The sequence below is a fragment of the Pecten maximus genome, chromosome 2 (genome assembly GCF_902652985.1).
Source record: "Pecten maximus chromosome 2, xPecMax1.1, whole genome shotgun sequence".
NCBI classification, from domain to species: Eukaryota; Metazoa; Mollusca; class Bivalvia; order Pectinida; family Pectinidae; genus Pecten; species Pecten maximus.
Window position 1 is genome coordinate 27,298,046 of NC_047016.1, and position 10,459 is coordinate 27,308,504.

Genomic DNA, 10,459 nt, shown 5'->3' on the forward strand with positions numbered 1-10,459 from the left:
CCCGACAAGTCTCACCTTTCACGAGAGATATTAGCTACACGACAAACATCAGAAACCAGATTGCCCATCATATATTGTCAATTAACGCCTCGCCGACGTAAGGCGGCCGTCGATTGGCTGGTGGTAGTGTCAATCTTACCAATCCCGACTGTTGTCAGATGAGCGTTGTATTCTAATGAGCTCGTGAGGCGCTACAGGACCGCCCCTTCATTAATCAAATGACATGTACACATGGTAGGTCGGTGGTATCTTATCGTGAGTTGAACAGGAGCTGTGGGTTTGTTTACGCGGGATATTCCATGTTTGCATTTCAAGAAGATATACAGCTGTGATAATATTTTACAATAGGAATACACGTTATAATAAGAGAGTGCTCCCGAATTAGTACTGAAATATAATTATATGATATTATTCCTTGTGAAAAAAAACTTACCTATACAAAATACATCTAGTAAAAGGGAAGTGTTCACTCACCTGTGTAACAAATAATGGAACTACTGTAGAGAGAAAGTTTGGAGTTCTATACCTTATCAAATTAAATTAGTGAAATGATGCCGAGTGCGTCCCAATATCGTCTGTCCGAGGAAACAGGAAGTGACGGGGAGACGTCCGTGGACTTTAGACTAAATCCGGACATAAAATTGGACAATCGGATACCTAATATGTCCCAATCAGAATCGGACGATGGACTCTCCGATTCGGACAGTGTCTTACACTCCCCGGATACTGATGGACACAAATTGGTCAGTCCTGATCATAACACACGGTCAGAGGAGTGTCACAGCGGAACTGAGTTCGAATCTCCAGATAAAAGTTTAGGATCGCCATTATCAAAAGGTATAGTCATTAAGTATGTGGTATCTTGAGAATTGATTTAAGACAAGGGTCTGTCTTTTACAACCAAGGGTTGGAAAAAATAATTAATGATAGTAATTAAAGTAACTGACGTCTGAAAATTACCACACGCTCGGTAATTAAAAATCTGCTGGTATTTTTTCTAATTTCAAATTTAAATTACATGAGTTTTTAATGAAGGTTAGAAAATAACCCTACACATGAATATGTATTAACTTATTTTTTATTTAATTCTTAAAAAGAAAGCAATCAACATTATGATAAATTATATACATTCTGAAACAATGGTCTGAAGCCGCTGAAGTGTATATATGAGTGTGTGTGTTTGTTAGGGGGGGTTACACTTTTTGAACCAAAACTGAACCAAAACTTAGATTTTTAAGCGTTCCGTTTTTTGTTGTTTTTTAATGTTTTTATCTGAACTGGTATAATCAGCTCTCAGTAGAGGAACCCAACGCATTCCTAGACAACTTGTTCATATGTATCTTTAGTTATTTATTATTGAAAAGTTTGTGGGCATCGCGATCGAACAGCAATTGATAAATATCGCGACGGTAAATGTTTCATTCATCATGAGTTCCTGAACAAAATCATACGGGGGTTACTTCCCTTGCCATGACTTGGAAAACGTCGTCAATATCAATGCTATATTTTAAAATGTGTTTAACTTATTTCCTTTTAGAGTGATCTTATGTGATGTTTTACGTTCTTATAATCCTTTTACAATAATAAGGTTGTATTGAAATCCTTTGTATTTAATGTCTTCTGTACTGTAAAATTACACGTGTCTGTCACAGAATAAACTGAATTATATAGGAATCCAACCCTAATGACAATTACATGTTACATGTCATTTCTCCCGTGAAATTAATACGAGAATACAATTATTATGTTTTCAATTCATAGAACTAGTACTTTGTTTTTGTTATATAATCGTGAGAATTTAGATATTAATTGTAATTTGTTTATATCTATAATGTTTTTAATAGCGATGCTAGATTATGATTCCGATTTGAAATTTAGTACATTGATGTATTATAGAATGCTTGCATTAATTATTGTATACGGAGATAAATAACTAATTGTGTAACTTCAAAGGAAAATAAGTTATTGTTTTGTTTTTTTAATTTAATTGAAACCCCGGAGGCCTCCAACGAAAGTAGCAATCTGACCCCAATACACTTCAAAAACAAAGGGGGATATTTTTTATAACATTTCAAAATGAATTATCCTTTTTCAAGTGGCAGGTTGTTGAAAAGTGTAAAAGCACGTTTTCTGTCTTTAAAGGAAACTTGGTGCAATTCAATTAGCCGACGCTAACAAATCCCCAGTGAATCGTATCTATTGTTTGGTTAATCGGGAAAGCCTGTTATATACAGATGTTACGGACATGAATTTCAAACTTGTCTAAGTCATGTTTTTGTCTTATTACAAGTCGATCGATACCTGATTACACCTTATCGATTGATCAAAGTATTTACCTGTACTCACCTGAGTTACAGGTGCGAAAATCCAATCAGATGCTTTCGCGATAAATGATATGCTTTAGGGTCTAACAGGTTTCGTCTGCGAGACCTAACTGACCCCCGAGGGGGTCATTTGGCTGTTTAGGGCTTTGATAATTGGCGAATAATAGCTATTGCTGTGAACAGGTCTGTTCCTCACTGGAATCGGCTATATACTACACCGACAAAGGCTTAGGAGGACACCAGGAACTAATTTAATTTATCAACAATCAAAATATAAATTGACCAAATCAATGTAGATGTGATCAGATTTCATTTTTTTCATTTTTACCAGAAAATAGATACTTTAGATCAGAGAACTAAACATCTCTTATTACTATAATAGGTCTCTGTTCAAATTAGTCACAGTTTGACACTTGCTTGAAAACGGAGCAATTAATGTCAGATTCCTGGCTTGAATAAACTTTGTGGGCTATTTTTATAAAATCTTTGGTATCTTTTCCTGTTCAAAAATCATTATTCAAAATATCACTAAAGTCAATAAGGACATGACAATGAACGTTTCGTTAATATTGAATTATTGATTAGGTAATTATAATTAAAACTAATCAGTACACAGGTCACGCCCCGGTCAATCGACCAGCGCAGGTGTTATAGAGTTCACCAATGACGTACTCAAAAAATACCATTGGCAAAATAGTCGATATCAATAAAGACAAAAAAAAACAATATTCAACAGTTAAAACACATTTTACTTTTAAGCAGATTTCTTGGGAAATTATAAAACAAATACATGGAGTCCAATATGTGATCGTATTTCAATGAGAGAAATAGCGCCACTCTTCATCGACTTGTGATGTTACACCTATAAACCATTACTCAATTGTGTTATTTCGGAGATCTGTGAACGTGTTTTTTTGCTTGGGAAACTTTTGGACATTGATGCGAAAACTGTATTAAGTGGCGATCAAACGATTTTTAAACAGATGATGACAAATTCGTTGATGGGATTTTAATTGGCCGTGAAAATCAACAACGCGAGATCATTTTACTCATCTAAGGCGATTAAAGGTTACCAGCGAGGAAATCTATGACTGATTATTCACTATAAACGCTTAAATCGCAATTTATTAGACTTTTTTTCTGATGTTATTTTCCCTGTGACTATGATTTTTAGGATATCTCGATTAAAAAAATTGTCGATTGAAACTTTTCAATTAATCACCCCGGTTTTCCCAGTACAGTTGTCAAGATCTGATACCATAAACGGGATGTAGATATCTATGATAATGTGTCGCCGCGGACGTTAGAAATTGATGACATCCTTAGCGCGATGTAAGCTTAAATAACGAAATCGGTAAAAACTGGTCGTATCAAAAGGACAAATTGCATTCTTTAGTGAATATGACTAGTAAATTGCATTCCTGCCACGTGATACATGCACGTGTGCAGTGTGTCATAACAGAGTATTTATCAAAGTAACTGTACATACAGAACTTATCAATTATGTCACGGACTCGTATATTAATATCTATCTGTGATGATATACATTCCCACATACACACTAGCTGACACACCTAATATCGGCTCCTAAATGTAGTTACCTCACACGATTACGTATTGCATGTAGTGTAAATAATCTTCGGGATTTGATTGAGGTGATTTTGTTAATTGGTGACAGCATATTAAGTGATTAAAGATGATGTATCTATTTTTAGGCAGCCATCCTTAAACAAGATTATACGTATAAGAAATCTAACTTTGACTCATTAAAATTGAATGCTAACTTAAGCCTTTATCAAATATTTACAGAACAGTATTCATATCATTGTAAGCTAATATTGCTGTTTAAATTTTTTTAGTCAGTCTATAATGTTTATTTTGAGGTATATAAAATTTCTAAAAGGTTTTACCGTGTTTTTTTTTAAATAAACAAAACATCATAGAAGCAAGCAGTTGAAACGTAATGTAAATTCAACTCACGTGTAACTGACCACGAGAGCTAACAACTAATGTATTTTTGACACGTTCTTGTCATTTCGCCTTTTTATTACAGATAGTCAAACACGAATATTTTACCTTGAAAGTGTTTACGTTGCGCAGTGTCATCTTTTACAAATAAAGTTTGAACCTGGTAAAATAATTAGAGAAACATATGATTATCAAAATATTTACGATGACGATATCTTTTTAGAATTCCTATTAGACTAGTAGGCTAATATTTGTAAACACGTGTCATACATTCAGATACTTTTTATTAATGTTCGGAAAATTCCTATTTATGTTCGAACTTTGTGTATTTGATGCTGAGATTTGAAATATGATTTTATGATAAATCTTGTGACGATCATGTATGTTTGTGCAATACACAACTACTATCACGGGTAATATGATTTCCATCACGGGTGATATGATTTCCATCACGGGTAATATGATTTCCATCACGGGTAATATTATTTTCATCACGGGTAATATGATTTCTATCCGGGTAATATGATTTCCATCACGGGTAATATGATTTCTATCCGGGTGATATGATTTCCATCACGGGTAATATGATTTCCATCACGGGTAATTTGAGTTAATCGTTTACTTTTCTGATATCTTGTTCAATTTTAATTATTACCCGTATGATAGTAAGATAAAGGATCTGAGATCTAAATGATCAATATCCACAATTACTGGTCATCTCTTGCTGTTCATTGTCTCCCTGTACTTCCGGATATCAGATTGCCCACGATACAACTTCGTTTGGTCATGCATTTCAAAATTTTGAATGTTGTAATGGCATAATTTTAAATGTGAAGTACAGTAATTTAGAAAAAAAAACCAACAACACAGGTTTGATTCAGTATGTGTATCAGATGTGATTTCAGATTCAAATGATTTCATATTTTAATATCAATACGGATTAAAAATTTTAGAATATAAATCACATGTTTTTTCCCCAAATATGAATACAATGATTTCAAATATTTATAAATGACAAGGTTCGAATATGAATCAGATGGTATCGAATTCAGATTACAGGTTTTAGAATGTACATCACAATATAGGTAAATATGGTAACATTCCAAACATAACATCCACAGCTTACACAGCTGTACTGGTTTACTGGTTTTAGTCGTAATATAAAAGATAGTCGCCCAAAGACCTATAGTTTCATTACAGTGTAATATGTTTCGAAGTGACACCATATTTCAGCTACCAATATATTAAGATCATTGCGACAAAATTATATAATTCAACATACATAATTGAATATGATATTTTGAATATTAAATTTTGACGAGTCGTTAAAAGGTGGATGATGGTGTAGGTTATTTTCGTTTTGAACTTCGCAAAATTCGCTATTTGTGGAAAAGAACGGACGGAAAAAAATAAATTAACATTAAAGTCTGATATTTGGAAATATAGACTATTGTCAAGTGCTCGTCAAATCCATGATAAAGGAATGCATAATGAAGAGGTACATGTTGGACATGACACGTTGTTTAATATTTCATGAGGCGTAATTACCAAGTACGAAAACTGATGATTTACGACACGTCTGTAACGTCCTCACTGTAGCGTCTTAGATAACTATCATGAGATGTATTTCAATTGTGTTGAGTTGTTAAATATATCATTTCATATCTCTTCAGTTGTCGTGTAAGGACGGTTATTAATTACTCGTAAATTCATATCAATATTTTATTGCTTTTAGTTCGGTGCGTTCGATTCTCGAGGTTACACAATTGAATAAACTGAAACAGAGACACGAAACACTCGTTTATAGGCTTAAAAGTCTTTAATATACACATTTTGTCAGCTGTTCCAAACTACCTTCATTAAGATATTTATTAGGTGCGTTCTATAGGTGATCCCGCTGTGTGGTGGCTCAGATACGCCATCACTCAAGCTCAGTCATTGATAAGGCTTTAAACGTTGGCCTTTGATTATGATATCATGTAACTACACCGTGAAATCAACGTAAATGAATACTTTGATGCTACACTGTTGATTGAGCTGAGTACCCTAATTATGTAGATATACATAGATAATCATTATCAACCACGTTTGTTTCTAATCCGGACTTAACGTCCCGTCACCGATTCGATGACTATATCCCTCCGATGCACGTAATTGATTGGGATTTCGTGTCGTCATCTTTGGTCAGTGGAAGTAAATTGTTTTCTCATTAGAAGTTTAACTATTGCTTGGAATAAAATTAATGACATTAATACAAAAGTATATTAATTTTGTGCAAGGGTAGTGTCGGTGTGAAGTTCAGTCGTGTGGTTCAGAAACTAGAATGACAAACTGTTTGTTAAATGTAAAAAAAAAAAAAAAAAGCTTGTATATACTAGACAGTTTTTGTGTCTATTCCCCGTCTATTACATGTAAAATAATAGTTAAATCTCATACCTATTTTTTTTTTCATTTCCAAGAATCCCCCCACACGTTACACAATCATAGTTATATATACTCAGTGCATATATTGATTTAAGCATAAGATATGAAAGACACATTTCACATTCCAAACTACCTTATCTTTCATATTATGTTTTGTTTCGTTCAACATTATGTTTGTTTTGTTTCGTTCAAAGACAACATGACTATAAATTTCCAGTTTAAGATTAAAAAACAAAAACAAAAAACGAAACAAAACAAAAAACCTTACCAAAGTCATAAATAAAGTTAGTGTTCCTAGAATATAAAGAAACTGTAAGCCGTTTGTACCCTGTGTAACTTACATGGAGCCGTTATATGACCACTTTATCCCTATTGTTGGACTTGTCGTGTCCCTGAAATGACGTTGCTGTCATATTGTTTCCCTTCTCGCCTTTTGTTTTAATGTCTTGGCTCCCGCCATGGTTGTCCTTTGGTGTCACCTTAATTAGCTTTTATTTCCGGTCTTTTATTTTGTTTTGATGCCCCACTGAATTCTGTTCGCATGCATGTACCAACTTTGATAGACTGGCTCCCTGTCTCTAGAATATTAAAATCATAACTAAAATTGATCTTTATGATTTTGGTCACTAGGATATGTCTGATTCTAAGTTTCAAACTAGGGGCAGATAATCTAGTATTAAAATTTAGTGGAGCAGTTCTAACAAAAAACTTAGGGAGCTGGTGGCCAGTCTACATCTTTGACCCCATCTCAATACTGAAGCATATTTTGTACCAGTTTCCTATTTCAATCTAACACTACTAGCAAAGCAAACGTCACAATGAACCAGACATAGTCTTACATCTTTCAATAAATTATAATTTGTTTATGTGCAGATGACCTCCAGGACGACTCCCAGGTCAGGCGGTACAGGACGGCTTTTACCAGGGAACAGATAGGCCGTCTGGAGAAGGAATTCTACAAGGAAAACTACGTATCGAGACCGAGGCGGTGTGAGCTAGCCAAACTTCTTAACCTCCAGGAAAATACCATCAAGGTTAGTTTAGTACAAATCACCACGATATGTTTATTACAACACAATTTTATTTTGCTATACTTTTGAATTCATAAAACGAGGAACACTCCACTTCCTTATTATACTCCCATCCCGATGTCGTTTTTATACTGAAACTCCCTGCTACACTAATTATCGATTTCACGCGAGGATGTAGCTTTTGATAAATAGAAATTATTCATCATTCAATATTTCTTCTCATTGGAATCAACAATTTGTTATAATTACGGTTGTTGAAGTTGAACGAGACTGTAAAATTAAATTGGAGACCGATATCTGCTTGATATTTTTATTTACAAGAACAAGAACAGATATTCCAACGTAACGATTTCATTTTTGTCTCAATTTTCGGTAAATTGTTTAGACATCGAAAGTGGATGGGCACGTTCATGCCTTAATGGTCAAACTATTTGTATAAGATACTACAGACGATGGCTTTACAGCAAGACCAATTGTAAATACATTTTTTTTTCGAAATAAATAAAATTGATAAACAAATAAAAATTAAATTAAAACATTTTGCAATAAAAAATAATTAATTTGTGGATGTGTTAATGATTTGTTTTTGCATTTTGACAGGTTTGGTTCCAGAACAGACGAATGAAGGACAAGAGACAGAGAATGGCCATGGCTTGGCCTTACGGTATCGCAGACCCACATCTATATGCATATTTAGCAGCAGCCGCAGCTTCGTATCCATACGGAATATCGTCTCCGGGATCCAACCCTTTCAACTATTACGCTTCCCTTGGAATCCAGAGGCCATCTTCAGCAGGGCTCGGACAGTATTCATCTTTTGGTGGAGGGCCCATTCGTTCACGATCTGATATCCTTCCTGGAATGTCAGGCTCACTCATGCGCAATCCGACAATGCCAATCCCGCACACAATGCCGGCTACTTCCTCTATTGGTTGTAATATACATACCTCTCTTGACAATTCCTCTCCACTCATTCATGGACATTCCTCAATGCCAAACACGTCACCACCAGCTGACAATTGTAACTGTAACCCGTTGCTAGGGGGACTTGGCAATATACCTACGTCACTTCCTTCCGCACAAGCTCCAAAGGCACATTCTAATACAACATCACAGGGACTCTTTCGTCCGTTCCAGACCGATTCCGAAAGAACGTGATAATACTAAGTGATTTTTCATTGACATTAACCTAGGTGAACAAAGTATTATAACAGGACGCTGCAGCTGGATATAGATAGTACAAAAGGTGTTTAGAAAGCGACGGCGTTGTGCAGTTGAGTAAAAAACCCCGTTGACGTCATAATAAATAGGAATCGCGTACTGTGCTTTGTAAGGTCACCAAATGTTTTGTAATGTTTGTCTGTTTCTAAAAGGACACATGTAATGTAAATGACAACGTTACCTGTGGAAGAGCCAACTTGTGTTTTGTGTTCAGAAACATGCAAACAGCTGATATGGATAATGCACAGCTAGTGCAACTGTACATGTACGTTTTTTATGTTTGATTAATTAACGCTAACTTTTGAACAGAAGTCTCCGAAGTCGTCACCGCTTTGTATTCTATGTTGATATTACCGACTGTTGTCCCTTGATTAATGACGGTTATGTTTCACTAAAGACCGTTAAATTTGTAGTACAGTCTGTTTTTGTATTTCCATTAACGTGTGTGAAGTTTCTTTCCATATCACGTTTAAATCCATTCCGTTTCTCATGATTCCGCCAATATATTTATTTGTTCTGTATGGATTGTTCATTTGATACTGGTATTTTGGGGTCAGTGTTGAATTGAAGAATATAATAATAAAATATGTTATTGAATGATATTTGTATTTCTTATGTTACTCGTAGTTATGTCTGGTGTCAAATTTCAGTTATGATGTTGAAAAAAACTGTTTTAGGATTTTGAAGAACGATGGCCATGTCCGCCTAGGTTTAATGATTTATCAATGATATTATACAGAGCTTTTTCATTTTTGTCTTGATATTTGATTTGATTATAACTTCGTTGGCCCTCGATGATAATTGTATACAATGTTAAAGTTTGTAGACATACCAAAGGTTTTGGTTTTGAATAGACCTTAGAACAAATCTCTTTTCAGGTGATTTACGAAATCAAAATGATTACGAAGAAAATAGAATACAAATGCGTCAAAAATAGAACCGTCATTCTAGTTATGAATATGTTTGGGAAAATGCGAACAAAAGATTGATACTTCGAAATGCAATGCGACCAGCTGCCCCGGAGGGATAAGCGTCATCAAGTCAATTCATTTTGTATCGGAAGGATGTACAAAATTTATACAGATAGCACATCCATATCAAATTAGCAAAAGATGCGATAAACACGAATAAAACAATTTCATATAACTGGTTTATCCTTTCTGAAAGGATGCATGGGACCAAAATGTGGATTTGTAAAAAGAGATTTATCGCAATTCTAATAATGGCCTATAAGATTGTGAAGTAAGTTTGTTAACTGACTCTACAACAGTGTTAGTAAGCTTAACATGGTTATCAGCTGTGGTAAACCCAGAAAACCATTACTCAGCCAGTTTGGTTCACGGCACAACAAAAACAATCTAGAAGATTGTACAAAAGACACTCATATCTTTATATATATTTTCGACAATGATTCGTTCTCAATGTTAGAACAAGGAGAGGATTAACGAAACCCTATGTACAACATACAAGGTGCATCAAATTACAATTTTG

The 10,459-nt window shown here is 34.6% G+C and overlaps 1 protein-coding gene across 1 annotated transcript; it reads left to right on the forward strand.

Moving 5' to 3' along the window:
• The first annotated feature begins 241 nt into the window (after nucleotides 1–241).
• LOC117321674 (homeobox protein vab-7-like) lies at nucleotides 242–9,570 on the forward strand. Its single transcript, XM_033876181.1, has 3 exons — nucleotides 242–837; nucleotides 7,590–7,750; nucleotides 8,348–9,570. Exons 1-3 carry the CDS (start codon nucleotides 549–551, stop codon nucleotides 8,903–8,905), a joined length of 1,008 nt encoding a protein of 335 aa, XP_033732072.1. The 5' UTR covers nucleotides 242–548; the 3' UTR covers nucleotides 8,906–9,570.
• Nucleotides 9,571–10,459: the final 889 nt, after the last annotated feature.

Bases quoted from the DNA above. Each gene is read 5' to 3' on its own strand.
- LOC117321674 (XM_033876181.1), top strand. From the start codon at position 549: ATGATGCCGAGTGCGTCCCAATATCGTCTGTCCGAGGAAACAGGAAGT. The intron at 838-7,589 runs GTATAGTCATTA...GTTTATGTGCAG, and splicing joins AGGATCGCCATTATCAAAAG to ATGACCTCCAGGACGACTCC. The intron at 7,751-8,347 runs GTTAGTTTAGTA...GCATTTTGACAG, and splicing joins TCCAGGAAAATACCATCAAG to GTTTGGTTCCAGAACAGACG.